Source organism: Diaphorina citri, unplaced genomic scaffold (genome assembly GCF_000475195.1).
Source record: "Diaphorina citri unplaced genomic scaffold, Diaci psyllid genome assembly version 1.1 scaffold133, whole genome shotgun sequence".
Taxonomy (NCBI): Eukaryota; Metazoa; Arthropoda; class Insecta; order Hemiptera; family Psyllidae; genus Diaphorina; species Diaphorina citri.
The window spans coordinates 157,333-176,071 of NW_007377570.1; the positions used below are offsets into that span (position 1 = coordinate 157,333).

Genomic DNA, 18,739 nt, shown 5'->3' on the forward strand with positions numbered 1-18,739 from the left:
AGACAACATTCAAGGTCTAGCTCAAAATGAGACTGAGAAGAAATTGATTATTGGGGACTTTAGAACATTCATCATCAGGGTACGTACAGAATAAATTAATATGAATAGGTACATATGAATACGTAATTTTATCATGATAAAATTAGAATAATTAGCTATAGTTATTGTAAGTAATTATGAGCTAACTGGAGTACTAGACCTTGGCCTACCGCTCAAATAATTATTTAATTATTATTAGTTATAATAGTTATCCCTGTCTCACCATATTAGTTTTTCGAAAGAGTCCTTTCACTTCATTTTCAAATTTAATTAAATTCCCTTTCACATTTTTTCAATTTTCCACAAAATGAGGCTAAGGGTGGAAGATTAATATTATTCTTCGTGAAGAGAGGAAAAAACCCATAACCCACATTTAGCCTCAAAGTGTTTGTATTATTAGAAGTATAAAATATGTACCTACAATAATCCTCGTGTCTTCCAAAAGAGTCTTGCAAGGTCGTTTTCGGTTTTCCATGTGCAAAAAGAATCCTACATTTCGATTAGGTACACGGTACATACATATAAATTTTGCATGGCAGTTGATTTAGCTTAGTTATTTTTGGAGTTCAAAAAGTTCAAGTCAAAGCGCTCAAAGTCCAAGGACTGGAGTCGAGTCCCTTTAACGGCAATTTATTTCCTTATAATTCAAGGTGGATAGGTATCTGGAAAAGCCTTTGTAGCTTCAACAAAATTTCACCTTCGTGTAGTTTACTTAGAAGGAGCACTAACTTAATACTAACAAGAGAAATGAAGGAACCTAGAACCAACAGAGTGTATTTGATAGGCATACAGGTTACTACTATCAATTCTACCCCATTTAAAGATGTAACCTATCCAGTGGCGTAGCGTGGTCTAAATTCAAGTGTAGGGCGTGTTGGGCTCATGCACAGGTCTACCAAGTCCCATCACAGTACATGCCATTAATATTTATGGGCATTAGAGTGACCTTTAGAGTTGTATGGCCGCCATACACGCCATACATACACGCTACGCCACTGAACCTATCCCATATAATGTATATTGTATAATGTCAATACTTATAGCACTTAACCAAGTATAGGAAAAACATAAACAAACATATTGGTGCGATATTTTCTTGAATCCAATCTTGTTGTCCCGGGCTTTCTACTTCTTCTTTTTCTTGGATTTCTTCTCTGGTTGGCCTGAAATGTGAAAAGGAAATTTGAATTAGTAAACGTATTAAATTATTTACAACGGGCTGTATTAAGTTAAAATACACAAGAATGTGGATTTAAAAAGAAATGAAACACCAACAATTGAATTCTTAATAGAAAAAAAACTACCCCTTTTCTGTCTCCAAAAGGTCCCTAGCCTTAAAGTGCATCTACACTACAAGCGATGAACTTATACGTAAAGTAGAGGTGTATTTTATTTTCCTTTCGAAACTAATTCTAGTTCCGACAAGGAAGATCTGAATTTTCAACTTCAACACCTTGCCTGCCAAAGCATATTCTATGGTGTTTACCCACAGGCCCCCATATATGAAAACATTTAGATCTCCCTTAAATGAGAGACCGACTCTTTAATTCTTAAAATTTTCGTCAAATAATATTTCGCTCAGAAGCCCCTCTTTCAGATAACTATTTAAAATACATAAGCTTCCCGTGGCAGCCAGTGTGCTTATGCTATTACGCTCAAATTAAGGAAACCAGGGAAGAAAAATACACCTCATGTCATATCCAAGGATGTTTCAGGTGTTTTCGATCGACTTCACCTAATCAGTGTGTAGAGGCTACTTTAGATAAGCTTTGTTTAAACTGAGTTAAATTTAAATGCCCTTCATGCAAGCTATCCGAAACACTAACCGTCTGAATGACCTAGAAGTCGGAAACTTTTCCCTGCCCGATGGCCTAAGCTTTCATGCAAAATGCGGTTCAGATTCCTTTATTTTACCTATTTAATTCCTAAAATCTTCCTACCCAAATGACTTGGGTATAATACTGCCTTAAACCTTTAAGGGTTAAGGTTCAAGCCCCGACGCAATGGTTCGGGTTTTAAAAATACTAATAATAGTTCATATAGGTACCTAATATCTACCTATCCATGAAAACCTCAAAACATGCAATAAGGTTCGATAATTTTTTCTATTCCATATTATAGATTTACAGAACAAATACAAAATGGCAATAATAGTTCTTCATGATTATCATGAAAAAACACCAAAGACCCGAAATTTACGCCATAAAAAAGCCCCAAATAAACTAATAGGACACTTACACGATGTGTGGTAGCATTACTTATAATAGTGGTACACGTATTGCAGGTACTCTTCTGTTTTACGTAGGTACTCTTCTACACCACCAAGGCAGGTTCGGCACAAATACCGTTACCCTGGTATGCATCTTTCGTCCCTGGTCTGGAATTTACGATCTGTCTGTAAGTACCCGAGACTTTTATGGCTTTAGTGACAATATTCTCAGATAATGAGCTCTTCCACCCAACCGATTTATAAGTGTGGTTTATATTGGAGGTTTTTGATTCGCAGACGAAATTGCATTTACGAAATGGCCTCAAACTGAACCGTAAAGAGAGAGATGCGCCGACTTCTCATAAGAGTAATAAATGTATGAGTATACTTATCAGTCTTATCACTTACACAACTCAGGGGAATGACTATAGAGAAGAGGAAATAGGAATTCAGTCTTTGTAATTTGTCCGCAACCTTGGGAAAGGCTTTGGTGATCCGAATCAAGTCTACCAACACACTGACGAAGAAGAATGTCGTCTGAGCAAACTGAAATCATAAGAGAAAACATTAGTGACTTCAAATTTGGCCAACACAGGTTCGCCTATTATGTTCTGGGCCTTGGGGGTTAGTGTCTTGGAAAGTTCTGCAGTTCACTGAACCACCAGTTATTTGGGAACGGTTATTGATGCCACAAGAGGGAAGGTCTATGTTTCAAATCGAACGTTTTGCATTTGGTTTAGATGTTTGTTTATGTGTTTGTTCCGCTATAAGTCGCGATTGCCTGGTCCGATTTTGATGAAATTTTGAGTTCCTTGAATCGAGACACGTCGATCCTTGAAATTTAGTTTCCCAGGTCCAATTTTGGTCACGAACTTTTGAACACGGCAATAGATAAATTACCGCATTTATGACCCTTGTAGCTTGTAGGTATACCTTTTTATCACAATGCCTGTTTTTGGACCAGTAAATTTATTGCCTGTGCGAGTATGTGGGTACAAAGAAAGAATTTTGAGAATAGTCCCTATACGGTTCAGAAATTTAATGTGAAATTTCAGATCTATAGAGTTTTATGGAAATTATTTTTTAACATGAGATATTTTTTAAAACAGTCAAAACCAAATTAACTACAATCCTCTAGTTCAGGTTTTAGATGCTATGGGGAAAACTACCTAAGTATCTATAGAGAACATAGAGGTAAATACGTAGGTACGTACATAATGGGTAAATGAGTATGAACACTTATCTCACCCTGTCTAGGACTTCACATATAAGTACACATTGTTAAGAAGGTAAGTTAAGTTTGCTAATAACCAAGAGCATGTCATACCAAAGCAGACTATCAAAGAGCAACCTATATCCCCTGTACCTCCTGATGTTAATGATATATATATTTTAAGATGGTATTGAAACTAGCATTAGACCATGAACTTGACAGACTACAGAGGTAGTCTGTCCACCGGCTTTTCCTTCGATAGAAACGAAAATTATACCGAAATATATTCAAAAGTTTGAAGTAAATTCAACGTTGCGTTGATTGGGGAATGGGGATTGACAGTTTGAAATAGTTAAATTTTGGCCAAAATAAGAGATCGAATTCTCGGAATTTCCTTGCTTGGAAAAAAGCCAGGTATGTAGGTATTTGTTGTCTGTTCAAATCCGTTTAAAAGTCCAAATAACAACTAGTCAAATAAAATTGTTCAGTGTAACTCGTAAAATAAACAAAATTAGGATAAATAAATTCTGACAGAAAAGAAATTGAATATATTTTTGCACTGATTTCACTTATGGACGACTCACAAATGTTAACATTATACAATCTACATCTTTTTATACAAACATGGAGTTACAAGTACCTATGTATTGTCTTCCTACATATTTTTAAAATCAAATTGTATTCGAGATATCGTACAATGTCAGGTGATAAAATCAAAAGATGATGACACGGTATTTAAAATGAGAAAAACAACACGGAAGCAAATGGGAATCTGTGAATTTGAGACTCAACCTTCGCTACAGTGCTGTTAAAATTTACACAGTAGTCTGTCTGTGCCTTAGTATTTAGGTTTTGCCTCGGACATAACACGGTCAATGTCAAGTGGTTTGGGAGCTTGCTATGTGTCTGACCTATGAAGCAGAGTGCTTAAAGCCTGGTACACACGATTTTTTCATCTGATATTGTTCGATCTGATCTTTTGAAGCTAAGTCCACACATAGTCAACGCCATCGATCGATGGTCAATCAACGTCGACTGAAACCGAACACTGCCTCGACAACACAGATTCACCTCTTCACCTCGTCGATGCGATTTCAAATTTTGGATTAAGATTAAGATAAATCTACTGCTGAGTTTTCCTCTTTTACTCTACCTTTTCTTAATTCTATTTGGGGTCGGCATTTCCGTCCTCTACACTATCCATCGCTTCCTCTTTTCTCCTTTCACTTTATCTCTCCATCTTATTTTCGACCAACCCCTCCTCGTTTGATTCCCTTTATTTAAACTCTCCATTCTCTTTCCTACATATTCATCATCGAATAAGACTACACACTCCAATTGTAATAATTTCGAAGCCCTGGACAAAATTCATATTTACATCTCTTTAAGAGTTGAAATAAAACAATAAATAATATCTACATATTCAATTATGTATATTTGATAAAGTAGCTACCTACTACATTGAGACTTCATGGGTCTGTGTCAGCGTGCCCATCCTGTAGTATGTCTCTCAGAAGAAGAAACACAACTATTCCTGATTGAGATGGGTTAATATATAACATCACCAGTTCGCCTGATTAACAGGAGGGCGCGGATTCAATGCCCGTCAAGGCAGGGAATTTCCTTATTTATTTGAGAAAAAGACCACTTAATAGAACTCTGAGAGTTAGGTGTTACCTTCCACTTGACTCTATTAGTAAGTAGATAGGTAGATGTATGGAGTTTATTTTTATGGCCATATCTATTGTTCTTCACGCAGAACCTTATTCCAACAAATGTTGATAATACACTTCTTGCGTTTGGTACGCTGCTTGATGCTGAGTGGTATTGAAATAGTTCTTGGCTTTCGACGGCGTTATTTTGTCATAGTTATACGCACCCGTGTTCTTATTGGCAAACAAGGCGAAGCCACCTTCCTTCCACCTTTTGCCTCCCTGAGGATACGTCATACTACCGTACTGATCAGTAGTACCACAAGTCTGATCATTGAATATACTAAAGCTACTATCTTCATAGCGATTATACGAGTGACCGTTGTTATAACTGCTCTCATAGGTGTTTGTGTTATAGTCACTGACATTGTTGTAATTGCTGGTGTCATTGGCGTAATTGTTGTAATTGTTACTTTGGTTATTGTTATATTGTTTTTGTTTATAGTTGTAACCGATGGCATTATAGGCGTTGTAATTGTTCTTACTGCTGTTGTAGTTGTTGCTGTATCCGCCAGTGTTCACAGCTGTAAATAAAAGAGACACAGCTGTAAATAAAAGAGACATATCATTCCATTACACTAAATGATCTACAGGAAGTATGTACATCTTTTTACTTTCCTTATCCTACAGGAAGGACAGTAAAGCAATCGGGTCAAATTTTCGATGGTCAATTTTTAGTGCCAAAACACGTTTTAGTCCCTAGAGAATAAATCCAAAGTTTCAGCCATTAGTCAGTGTGTGTCTGTCTGTCTGTCTGTAAACAAAATATCTCGAGAACGCTGAGAGCTAGAGACTTGAAATTTGGTATGTAGCTGTCAAATGTGACAAGGATGCGACACGAAACTTTTGGTTAAGACCGGACGGTTGGTGGCACTTTAGCGCTTTTTGGCGGTTTTCGGTGTATTTTAAAAATATCTCGGGAACGGTATAAGCTAGAGACTTGAAATTTGGTATGTAGTTCACAAATGTGACAAGGATGTAACACAAAAAACGTTTGGTTGAGAAACGGGATAAGCTAGAGACTTGAAATTTGGTATGTAGTTCACAAATGTGACAAGGATGCAACACAAAACGTTTGGTTGAGATGGTTGCTGCGGTTGGCGCTATTTTGACCGCTTTTGGACAGATTTCGACCGTTTTTTGGCGGTTTTCAGCTATACCGACTAAACGGTTAGATATTGTAAAAGTTAGGGTAAAAGAACACTTAAATAAGCATCATTCAATAGGATAAGGAAAGTCGTGTGATGTTCACACCAGATTTTTATTTACTTATTTTTTATTTTATTTATTTTATTTTTTTATTTTTTTTTGACGAGCATAAAAAAGGGAAAAAATAATGTTTTATGCATACTACCTATTCATATTTATGTTGTGAAACTTACTGATTTGAAAGTCCCCTCATGAATGCATTGCCTTGGCAAGTTGGCACACTACACAAACTTCTAAGTCTAAAGAAAAACATTCTGCAATAGGAATAGGACTTACATGTGCCCTTCTGGGCTGTTTTCGAGCTGAATCCAAAGTCGGAGTAGTTGGGCATGTTGGCGTTATAAGACGGATACACCACGGCTGGTTTCTTCTCTACACCAAGAACACCTCCGCTACGGAAAGAACTGAATGTGGCCTTAGCTACTCGCTTCTTTTTATCATACGGCGCGAACCTCTGGCCAAACAAACCACGCTCTTTGCCCTTGTGTTTCTTGGAGGTGAGATGCTGAGAAATGAAAAGTGATTCATGAAACAATACTGTTAATTACGACAAAGAGGACTTGACTTCCTCTAAAGGTGGTATCAAGCATGCCGGGAGGCGCGCGAACGTCAAGAGTTCGAAGCACCGCCCGGCCTATACAGGGTGGTCGGAATTTTTTTTTAGAATATTCAAACCAGGAGGTAGATCCAGGAGGTCAATACAAGACTTTTTTACTCTAACATTTGCCCTAAAATGCTCCCTAACCGAGATATCGAACAAAAAGGGCAAACGTTCTATTTTATCTATTTTTCTTACTAATGATACCTTCTCACATTTCATTTAGGAGGTTAGAATGAAAACAAAACAGTCGGAGGCCGTATATCTAATCATAAAACAGAGATATTGGGACAAGTTCTCTTGTAAGAAGACAGTTGATCTTGAAGGACTTCGAGACCCTCGAGAAGATCACATAAAATATAGTTAAAGGGTCGCGGAGAGTTCACAATTAAAAAAAAAAAAAAAAGGCTGCATAGAAGAAAAAAAGTTTGGGAACAGCTGTGTTAGGCAGTTCACTAAATAGGTAGTAATAGTGAATGAGTTGAGCTTAATAAGTAGTAATATGTCCTCAATGACTCACTGTGTTAAGTTGGTCCATTGACACACTCCACTTGTCACACAGTGTACATGTGTAGATAGTTGTGTTGCCTTCGATTTTCTTCGTCACTCCCTGAGGAAGAGGAGGTTCTGGTTTGGCAGGGGCGGGGGTGGGGGTTGTGGTCGTGGTGGTATCAGAGGTAGTTGTTGGGTTGGTGGACTCTGTGGAGGCATTAGTGGGATTGCTTGCATCTGTAATAACAACAAACATACATTCGTTGATTTATTAATTTTTTTCAACATTAAAAATAAAAACTTTTACTTAAGAATTCAAGTGAGAATCCTGCCATAAAAGCATTAAAAAAATCGTGCTATTTATTTTTGAAACATTTTCTTTCTCTATTTGACAGAAGACAGACTCAAGTAAAATCCACATGCATACCTGTTGTTGAAGCATTTGGTTCAGTAGGGTTCTTTGCCTTAGCTTCTGCTAGTGCCACCTTCCTCTTGTGTTGTTTGCCTGTAATAGAAATAAATCAATCATTGGAAAATCTTTCAATGTTGTTGAATTATTTACTCTTTCTTCCTCTCTCTCTCTCTCTCTCTCTCTTTTTTTTTTTTTTTTTTTTTTTTTTTTTTTTAAAAAAAAAAACCCCCCCTCCCTCCCTCCCTCTCTCTCTCTCTCTCTCTCTCTCTCTCTTTTTAAACATCAAACTATACAAAACAAATAATTATATCTGTCTAAGACCTTTTAGATTGAAGAAGTAAAATAATATTTAAGGAATGGACATAAGTACCTGACTTGTGTATTTCAAGCTGTTCTATTGAGTTAACAGTGACAGTGCAAACTGGACAAGAGAATAATTTCTGTTTCCCATCTCCAGAACTCGCAGGACCACTGGAAAACCTACTGGTGTTAACTGGAGCATTCCCTTGAGATTGAGATATAGCCTGAAAATATGAAGCAAATGCAGGTTATAGCAGGAAGGTCCCTGATCTACACTGTCATGTTACCATAGACTTTGAAATCTGAGCAAGTACAGATGCATAAAGAAGAAAAATAATAGAAAAAAAACACACACACACACATCCAAAACTAGGTAAAAAAAAATAATAAATTCAACATAACAGTAGATCTTAGAATGATATAAAGGGATCGAGAGCACTTAATAGAATGGCAAGAACTAGCAAATAATTTCAAAATACAAAAAAATATTGAGACTAGGAGAGTTATCATCATCAAGGTTTTAAATAGCAAGAATTATTTCAAAACTAGTTGTTAACTTATTTCTCATGTCCTATATTTTCTACTTTAAACATCCCCAATATTGCAAGGTAGATACTTACCAATCGTTTTTTATGTTTGGCTCCTGTGATGTGTGTTTCATAGACTGATGGGCCACTGAGCTCCAAATCACAAACCTCACACCTAACAGGCTGAAAACAAAAATAATCACAAAGTAAATTTTAGAATGGTACATTTAAATCATAGTGAGATTTCTTCATAGTTCATAGGACTCATGTGTTAACTCTTGTGTACTAGTAAGTCATTTTGGACAGCATGCGAATTGCCATTATGAGGGGAGAAATCTGATAAATCAGTAAGTAGGTAAATATCTTATTGTACTTGGGAATACAGTATCTGTTTTCTGTTTGCATAGCATAGAAGATTTTTAAGTCCTAACTCTTAAATTATTACTTGTCTACTAGTAAGTCATTTTGGACAGCATGCAAATTGCCATTATGAGGGGAGAAATCTGATAAATCAGGAAGTAGGTAAATATCTTATTGTACTTGGGAATACAGTATCTGTTTTCTGTTTGCATAGCATAGAAGATTTTTAAGTCCTAACTCTTAACTGATAGGTAGGTACTGTAAATAAAGTAAGTGTAAATTTAAATGAATTAACTAATTACTTTTTTCTTCAAAGGTAGTTTTCCGGCTACATTATCAATAACAGCTTGAGTCACTGGATCTGAAGCCTGCATATTGGAAATGATTTTCTGAATTGGTTTCTGATTAGATTGAGATACAGGATGAGTAGGGCACACTGGAGGTGTTGTGAGGCTGTTCTGATCTAGTGCTAATGTAGCAACAAATCCTGGATTAGCTTGATCAACCCTGTAAAAGATTGAAATATTGTTAAGGCCAGAACATCAAAAGCTTAGGTACTTTGTCTGTTGTGTCAATGGAAAAGTGCTACAAAAAGGAGTTGTCACAAATGAGCAATGACCAAAGTTATTATACGGTTAGGTTAAACACAAAAGGTGCTTTCACAATTAGAGCAGTGATTAGTGTTATTAAAGGGTTAGGTTAAATACAAAAAGAAGCTTTTCTTTTCCACGGACGTGACTTCTGCATAATTACCCATTTTATTTTCTCAAAAAATACGGGATGTCCATTTTTATCTTGGTTCAGGATTATATATAGGGATTGCAACTTACCGCAAACCATACACTGTAGCTACTGTAGGGAACATAGAAATATTCTCTTCTAGCACTAAAGAGACACCGTCGTATGTATGAAATCTAAAGATAAACTTAAGTTTAACTTAAGACGAACAATGTTGCCAATTTCATGTCATTTCTTGAGTATATAGGGATTGCAACTTACCGCAAACCATACACTGTAGCTACTGTAGGGAACATAGAAATATTCTCTTCTAGCACTAAAGAGACTTTGGCATTTGCAGGAAAGTAGGTTCACTAGACACTCAGACGGTTGGTTCACAAGACAGATTGCAGAGCGGCACTCACTAAATTGTCTTGCTTCCTTGACAAGTTCTTGTTTCTCATCACAATCTATTGTGTTAAAAGGAAGCTATGAACTCTATGAAGTATGAAGCAAGTATTTTGGTAACTTCCTTGGATGTTCCCTCACTCCAAAGCTGTAAATTTGTAAAACTCTCTCCAGTCAGCCAGTCACTCCGGCGGAGTCCGGGCGTCCGGCGTTGATCCGTTGATGATAACACAAAGAGGTACGTGATACGTAGAAACGTAGACAATGGATTTAAAGAGTGAAGCCGGAAAAAATTTGGGAACCACTCAATGCGTACAGTGAAAAGTTGCTGTGGTTCTGCAATCTAAGCGCTAACTTCTCTCAACATAAAGAAATGAAATGAAAAATTTTGATTCTTCCATCTTCATTAGTTCATTCTGATTTCGTATTTCGATAAGTAAAGGAATGAATAAAGGAAATTAAGTAGAATTTTAAAGTTTTAAGTTAATTCTTTTAGTGAAATCTTCATTTTTCAAGTGACTAAAGTTCTGGAAAACAGGAAATTCACGTAAGTCGACTACTAGAATGCAATAAATTTTAGGTTTGAAGATAGTGAAAAATCTACCATTGTAACAGATAAAGAATGTACCCTTTCTTTGTCAGCTGTTCTGTAGTAATTTGTATTTACGTCATTTCAACAATTCGACTTCCGAAAGCTTGTAAGAATATACATTTAATCATAAAGAAGAGTTAATCAAACCCTGGGTACCTGGGTACCACTTATTCCATTGTGATTGTTTTTACATTTCAGATCAAAGTTTCGTTGTATCATTGTGTTGGGACCTCAGAGGATGAATTGCACTTTGATCTCTTTGTGAACAGAAAATAAACAGACTTCCAGAATGAGTGAGCTCACACCAGATGAGGTATGTAAACAAAATTAAATTTAGAGCTAAATGGGCTTCCATGAACCTTGAAGCATCATGACTGGCATCTGATATATTTTGGTAGAAGCACCACCTATTCCACAAAGATGTTCTCACTCTCCAGACTTCATAAACAGATGCATTTTGATTGGGATCTCATCAATGATGTAAAGTCAGGAATTTAAACCTATTGGAATCTTTGTATAATTTCAGATTCGACAACGTCGCCTGGCCAAACTTGGTGCCATTGCCAATTCAGCCAGGAATGACTCATCAAACAGTGCTCAAGACATGATAGGATCCAGCATTCTATTCAATTCTCCTAGTGGTAGAGGTATTACAATTTTTGTTTATCACTTAGCAATTTTCTTTGGGAGTAATGTGAGGATCTTCTATTCTAAAAGACCAACCTGAATAAAAGTAAGGTGCAGTGCACACTGGAGCATATTTTGAGAAATGTATTTCATCTGTCATTGCTCAGTGAGCTTCATGAAACTTGGTTTCACCAGTGTCTGGGTTAACTTATGACTTACAGCCAAATACATCCATTAGTGTGCATAACACCTAAGCGATTGCTATTCATTTATAAGGAGTTCTTTAGATACTTCACTACGTACCTTAGGTATGCCAAGCAAAAAAAAAAAAAAAAAAAAAAAAAAATTGGGGGATATTGAGGGATATCTGTTGATTTTCACATGTAGAGTGTCTAGTACCTACTTGGAATATTCCTTCCTATCACTCAGATAAAATCTAGAAAATTTATTTCCTCAGATGACATGATTGGAAGCATAGGACAGAAAGTGAACCTAGGCACCAGTCCAATGGAAATAGACAAGTCTGTTATAAAAATATCAGAGAAACCTCAAGCCCATGGGGAGCCCATGGAAGTCGAGATTGAACCTGTGAGAGAAATCAAAATTGTGAAGGTAAGATTCTAATTAATAAAAAACAGGCTATATGAGGAGGTAATACAAAATTTTAATTTACCTATTTATCCTCTTCCCAAGAAGATGAGGCCAGAGGACCAGTTTTATAAATGTTCTATGGAAAATTATTCAAAGTGAAAACTAGGCATATGAAATATCTACATAATAGGATAATAGCCAATTTTATCTTTGAAATCTCCTTTTCAGAACCTCTTATTAAAGCCAATGCAATTGTTATAATTTTACCCAATATCTTTGGTGGTTTCAAAATGAGATCTACTTAACTGATACAGAGATTAATTATTTATCAATAATGTTCTATGGAAAATTCTTCAAAGTGAAAACTGGGCATATGAAATATTTACATAATAGGATAGTAGCCAATTTTATCTTTGAAATCTCCTTTTCAGAACCTCTTATTAAAGTCAATGCAATTGTTATAATTTTACCCAATATCTTTGGTGGTTTCAAAATGAGATCTACTTAACTGATACAGAGATTAATTATTTATCAACAGGCACCATCCATGGAAATTACTCCACAGATAATTGAGAACACAATATGCAAGATTCTCTCCGTTACTTATTCACAAGTAGATGCATCCAATACAATCCTCTATCTTCCACAAGTAGCCAGTGTTCTAACTGAACTGAAGCAGAATTCAGTTACCATCACCTATCAGGTAAATAAGTTCAAAGTAGTATTTGAGCCAGTAGCCATAGCACATTGAATGCACCAGTTCTTGATGGATTTCTGCACCGGAGCAACATTATGCATGATTGGTACTTGGAGAGTGACTCTTTAAGGCATCATTTGTTGCTGGCTATTCCAGATTGAGGACAATTGAGAATATGGTGAAATTGATTCCCCCATTTTGTGTACTCAGGACCTCCAGAGTTCAAGCTACACTTTTTGTTTACTTAAACAGGGCCATAAGCACGAAAGTTATTAATAAATTATATCATTTTACCTTTTTCTTTCCAGGATCTTATAAGCCAATCTCTTGTAGAATTGCAAGACATTCTGTTGAGTAAGAACAACACCTGTGTTCTGGGTCATTATACTGCAAGCTATGCTCGGGTCTTCGAAGAGGAGAGGAATAATCCCAAGGTAATGTACCACATTGTCTTGCCAGAGGACAATGGAAATGATGAAATATCCACTTGTAAAATAAATGGACAGAACCAAAGATCAAAATCATCAAACTGGTGTTGATGAGGATAGTGAAAAATGTTGACTTTGTAATAGGAAAAAGCAAAGAGAAATCAGAATAATTGTTATATTTATATTGTTAATAGTTTGGTGGACTCTGAATCTGGAGATTAGTTCAAGTCAAGTCATGAAATTTAGCAAATAGCGAATTGAGTGCAGAATGATATTTGTGAGAAGCATTTATGTCCAACACAGTTAAAATTGCTTTTTTTGGTTAATAATTAAACAAAATTTATATTTGATTAAAAAACTGCACATTTCAGAAATGTTCGATATTTCCATTCAAAGACGTCCTGTACGAGGTCCGAACCCAGCTGGTTCGGCACAGTATACTGGTTCTGCAAAGTACCAACTCTGATCCCATGTCCTCGCCTCTTGTCAAGCCCCTCATCAACCAGACACTACCCAATGGGTTTCTCAGTGACTTTGTGTGCACCCTGTATGAGGACGAGGAGACTTTCAAACAGGTATTGTGGTGTCTGTGCTTTAGAAACTCCCTGTTGTACTAAAGCTATTTTTTCTTGAGCTCCATAACTTATTTTTCTTTTATAGACTGAGCAATGTTTTTTCTGTTTACTTCTTTTTTCTTCATCAACTTTTTTGATATTATCATGGAATTTTCTCAACATATTAACCACCTAACGTATGTAGACGTCTATACTACAGTCAATCAAAATTTTGGGGGCATGATTTACCTACATTACATTGAAAAGGGGGTCTTTTCTGACGAAATTCCTGTGTGCAGAGTCTAGTATGTAGGACTATTGCACCCATAATTTGCCTAGTGGTAATGTACTTGCTTTCCATGCTGAAGGTCTCAGGGTCCAATTCCCACCAGCGACAAAAATTGGCACTTGTAAAAGAGAGAAGAAAAAAATCCATTGGAAAACCCTTTTCTTTACTACATATCTACATATCTGGTACTTTCTCTTTTTGACAAGCACGCCCCGTTTCACACATTTCTGGCGAAACAGAGGCCTGCCCCCTGGATGTCCCATGAGATTCTGACCTCATTTTGCCAGGTGATGTCCCCTATTCTACAAGGTGTGTACAAAGCAATGACCGAAGCATCCATAGCTGATCCTGACTACAGCAAACCTCTGGAAGCTTTGACTGATCTGTTGGAGATCCGTATTGGAAGTAATGTATGGCCCGTCTGCTCAGCCCTAGTGTCCCAGGTTCAGTTCCAGCCAGAGCTCAACACTAAGGCTGTTGGACGTGAGGTAAGCTGGGATGAGATTGATCTCAAGTATTATATTACTCATAAAACTGCTGGTCATAAACATTTCAATCAAGAAAATTTAGTAGTAATTAAGTAATAATACTATTGTAATCTCATTTCCAGATTGCTGTCACCTCATATCTGGGCCCTTTCTTCTCTATCTCTGTGTTTGCTGAGGATGATGTCAAGGTAGGAAACCATTTCTTCAGTAGTGTCACAGATCTCAACAACAAATCCATACAAGCAACTCTACAGAATGGTCTACAACTAACACGTGGATTCTTATATCGTATCTGTCACACCATGCTACGTAATAACCCTACCAGAGAGACCATGCTAGGGTATCTCGCAGCACTGGTAGGACATAATGAGAAGCGAGCTCAGCTACAGAGTGAAGAGAGTACTCTAGCTGGAGATGGATTCATGTTGAATCTTCTCGCAGTATTTCAAGCTCTCAGTGACAAAATAGACCTCTTCAAGGTGGATCTTATGTACCCCTTCCATCCCAACAAGTCAGAGATGCTTAGCTTTAAGAATGACACACGACTAAAAATGTCCTCGCAAGAAGTAGAAGATTGGTTAGCAAGTTTATCAAGCACAGCGTGGCGTGAACCCAAGTTCTCTTCCACTTGTTGGTTTCTAACACTTCATTGTACCCATCTCTCTCTGCTCCCGGCACTGGCTAAATATCAACGGAGAGTAAGATCCCTGAGAGATTTACAGAAGTTGGTAGATGAGTTGAGCAGTACAGAAGAAACATGGCGTGGTACTGTGATTGCAAGAAGAAACAAAGATTTTCTCAAGCGATGGAAACATCAAATCAAGAAGTTATCACGCTCCAAAGCATGTGCAGATGCTGGTCTACTTGATAAAAATCTTATGAAGAAGAGTGCAGTGTTTTACATGTCAGTAGCAGAATATCTACTTCGTGTCATGACAGGTGAGGAAAACCTGTGCAACATTACTCTCCCTCTACCGAGCACAGTAAGACCAGAGTTTGCAGCATTACCAGAGTGGTATGTAGAGGATATAGCCGAGTTTCTATTGTTTGCACTTCAATATATACCAGGGATAGAGGATGTTGTTGAGGATAGATGTGTCACTTGGCTACTGGTCACCATGTGCTCGCCACAAATGATTAAGAACCCTTATCTTCTGGCCAAACTTATAGAGGTTCTGTTCATATCGAACCCTGATGTTCAGACACGTACTTCTAACTTATATGACAGAATCATGGCTCATAAATTCTCCTCTCAATTTCTTCCTTCCTATCTGATGAAGTTCTACACGGATGTAGAGACAACAGGTTCAAGTTCAGAGTTCTATGATAAGTTTACTATTCGTTATCACATCAGTTTGATCCTGAAAGGCATGTGGGAGTCTCCTATTCATAGACAGGCGTTTATCAATGAAAGTAAAACTGGGAATCAGTTTGTCAAGTTTGTCAATATGTTGATGAATGATACAACGTTCCTGCTAGATGAAAGTTTGGAGAGTTTGAAACGTATTCATGAGACACAGGAACTAATGCGTGATGAAGCTGCTTATGCTGCTATCCCAGCTGAACAACAACTCAGTAGAGAAAGACAACTTGCTGCTGATGAAAGGCAATGTCGATCCTATCTGACATTAGGTAGAGAAACAGTGGATATGTTTCATTATCTAACAGTAGAAATCAAGGAACCGTTCTTACGTCCAGAGCTTGTGTATCGTCTGAGCGCTATGTTGAATTTCAATCTTCAACAACTGTGTGGTCCCAAGTGTAACCATCTGAAGGTATCTTCTCCAGACAAGTATGGCTGGGATCCACGGAGACTTCTCAACCAGTTGGTGGATATTTATCTTCATCTAGACTGTGACGAGTTCGCTGCAGCTATCGCTCAGGATGAGAGATCATTCAGGAAGGAATTGTTTGATGATGCAGCAGATCGTATGGAGAGACGTCAGATTCTACTTCCATCAAGTCTGGATAAGTTCCGCGCCCTAGCATCTCGTGCGCATGAAATATCAGTGGCGAATATCAAGAAGGAAGTTGATTATAATGATGCTCCGGATGAGTTCCGTGATCCTCTCATGGATACCTTGATGGAAGATCCAGTCACCTTACCCAGTGGTGTAGTCATGGACCGATCAGTCATTGTACGACATCTTCTCAACTCCTCCACGGATCCATTCTCCAGACAACCCTTGTTTGAGGATAATCCCAAAATATAAATTCAACTTTGCTGTCAGTTTAGGAACCAGATGAATTTTATCTGGACAGCGGAATTGTTTTTCTATGCTAAATGCTGACTTGAGGGTGACCAGTGGTAAGAGGTAGTAATAGGAGTGGTTCATTCCCCATACAACAAACACAATATATGGTATGAATAAAAGAAAAGCATAGTATACATGTGAGTAAGATTGTCCTAGCAAGATGGCTACTGTTACAATTCCTACTTGTCTATCACTCTCCAGATCCCTTGTGTTATTACTGTGGAGGATTGCCTCTGTATTGAGAGCAACAGGGAGAGCATAACATATGAGGATAATCTTAAACCTAATGAGGAACTGAAGAAGAAAATTGAGGCGTGGAAACGAGAGAAAATAGAGAAGTAGATGAGAAAGAATCTTTGATGATGATAATAACTTACATTTAATATTTCAACATGGAGTGGAACTAATTTTTGTTCCTGGATTAAATGGGAATGAGTCTTTAATGGATTACACCCACCTTTTTGTCTTTCTGGTAGTAATGACGATAATTTTTTTTGATGTACCTAGGTACATAATGTACTTGCTATAATGTTTCAATGATTAATGTTTACCCTCAGGATTCATATTTCAAGTACTAAACCTCTGCTAGGAAGAGCCCTAAGTTTCTTTTCCTTTCTCATAGTTCTATTTCCATACCCTCCATTGTAATATGAACATGTCTTGTGTAAATAATATTGAAAAAAAATCTATATAACGTTTGAATTTAAAATATAATTTATTTAAGTATAATTAAAATATGAATCATTAACATATTATATGGTTTTGAAACATTTTGTTTTACATGATGGCAATTTTTTTGTTTGATTTTTTGTGCTTGGTCGATCAGTAGATAATAAAGACTAGGTATGCAATATTGGAGTCACCATCACAAATTATAAAATTTATTAAAATTATACCTCCATTTGTGTTGATGCTGATGTCATGAGACCTATTAGGTATTTCATCATCAAATCTTAAGTCGTTCCAGAAATGGGTCGACTGTGAACAAAGCCTCTCTACCATGTTCTATCTTTGAACTTTTCTTCGTTAATTACAGAGTTTGGATCTAAACCTCTTTTTTCAATGTCTTTATGAATCATATCTATCCATCGCAGTCTCGGGCGACCCCTTCGTCTTCTCCCTTCCATTTCCAGATAAAACATTCTTGAAGGTATTCTATTTTCATCTAGTCTTCTCATATGTCCGTACCATTGTAATCTTGATCTCTCAATCCTCTCCTGTACTCGACCTCTTTGTCTTCTCCCTTCCATTTCCAGATGAAACATTCCTGAAGGTATTCTATTTTCATCTAGTCTTCTCATATGTCCGTACCATTGTAATCTTGATCTCTCAATCCTCTCCTGTACTTTTTCTACACCCACTATTCTTCTTGATTCCTTGTTTCTTACTCTATCTCTCCTTGTTTTCCTGATCATACTTTGTACAAAGTGCATTTCAGCAGCTTGGAGTCTACTCTCATCCTTGCTGTTCATAACCCACGTCTCTGCAGCATAAGTGATATTTGAAAAAAAAAAAAAAAAAAAAAAAAAAAAAAAATGAAAAGAGCCCTCTTTTATTTTTAAATCACCTGAATAAACCTCTTTTTTCAATGTCTTTATGGATCATATCTATCCATCGCAGTCTCGGGCGACCCCTTTGTCTTCTCCCTTCCGTTTCTAGATGAAACATTCTTGAAGGTATTCTATTTTCATCCAGTCTTCTCATATGTCCGTACCATTGTAATCTTGATCTCTCAATCCTCTCCTGTACTTTTTCTACACCCGCTATTCTTCTTGATTCCTCGTTTTTTACTCTATCTCTCCTTGTTTTCCCGATTAGGTATTTAATAAATAAAAAATAAATTGCATGAGCCAAGAACCAGATACGTTAGAGCTTTTTTGCTGGGGTAAAGTTTTCTTTCCACTAAGTGAGACTAGTTATAATCCAATCCAGCGTTTTCGCAATAACTGACCAAGTGATCTAAACTTTATCATTCTGCAATAGCATTACAATCCGTTTGTGCATAACCTAAGTCTATGTTAG

At 36.9% G+C, this 18,739-nt stretch overlaps 2 protein-coding genes and 2 long non-coding RNA genes across 4 annotated transcripts; 1 reads left to right on the forward strand and 3 right to left on the reverse strand.

Annotated features, from left to right (window-relative positions):
- Nucleotides 1-662: 662 nt before the first annotated feature.
- On the reverse strand, nucleotides 663-2,332 carry LOC113465603. Its single transcript, XR_003390260.1, has 2 exons — nucleotides 1,041-2,332; nucleotides 663-869 (listed from the first exon to the last, which is right to left on the reverse strand). It is a non-coding gene; the product is annotated as an uncharacterized LOC113465603 (long non-coding RNA).
- Nucleotides 2,333-4,645: 2,313 nt separating this feature from the next.
- Nucleotides 4,646-9,960, reverse strand: LOC103525024 (probable ATP-dependent RNA helicase ddx42). Its single transcript, XM_008490071.2, has 8 exons — nucleotides 9,902-9,960; nucleotides 9,374-9,578; nucleotides 8,805-8,894; nucleotides 8,255-8,408; nucleotides 7,900-7,977; nucleotides 7,501-7,709; nucleotides 6,659-6,887; nucleotides 4,646-5,697 (listed from the first exon to the last, which is right to left on the reverse strand). The coding sequence occupies exons 1-8, from the start codon at nucleotides 9,934-9,936 to the stop codon at nucleotides 5,225-5,227; spliced, it is 1,473 nt and encodes a 490-aa protein (XP_008488293.1). The 5' UTR covers nucleotides 9,937-9,960; the 3' UTR covers nucleotides 4,646-5,224.
- A 624-nt stretch (nucleotides 9,961-10,584) lies between these two features.
- Nucleotides 10,585-17,272, forward strand: LOC103525021 (ubiquitin conjugation factor E4 B). Its single transcript, XM_008490069.3, has 10 exons — nucleotides 10,585-10,743; nucleotides 10,987-11,101; nucleotides 11,315-11,435; nucleotides 11,873-12,027; nucleotides 12,545-12,709; nucleotides 13,012-13,137; nucleotides 13,503-13,706; nucleotides 14,262-14,462; nucleotides 14,585-16,657; nucleotides 16,988-17,272. Exons 2-10 carry the CDS (start codon nucleotides 11,078-11,080, stop codon nucleotides 17,057-17,059), a joined length of 3,141 nt encoding a protein of 1,046 aa, XP_008488291.1. The 5' UTR covers nucleotides 10,585-10,743; nucleotides 10,987-11,077; the 3' UTR covers nucleotides 17,060-17,272.
- A 205-nt stretch (nucleotides 17,273-17,477) lies between these two features.
- On the reverse strand, nucleotides 17,478-18,694 carry LOC108254626. The gene is made up of 2 exons (XR_001809926.2): nucleotides 18,295-18,694; nucleotides 17,478-17,768 (listed from the first exon to the last, which is right to left on the reverse strand). It is a non-coding gene; the product is annotated as an uncharacterized LOC108254626 (long non-coding RNA).
- Between the last annotated feature and the right edge of the window lie 45 nt (nucleotides 18,695-18,739).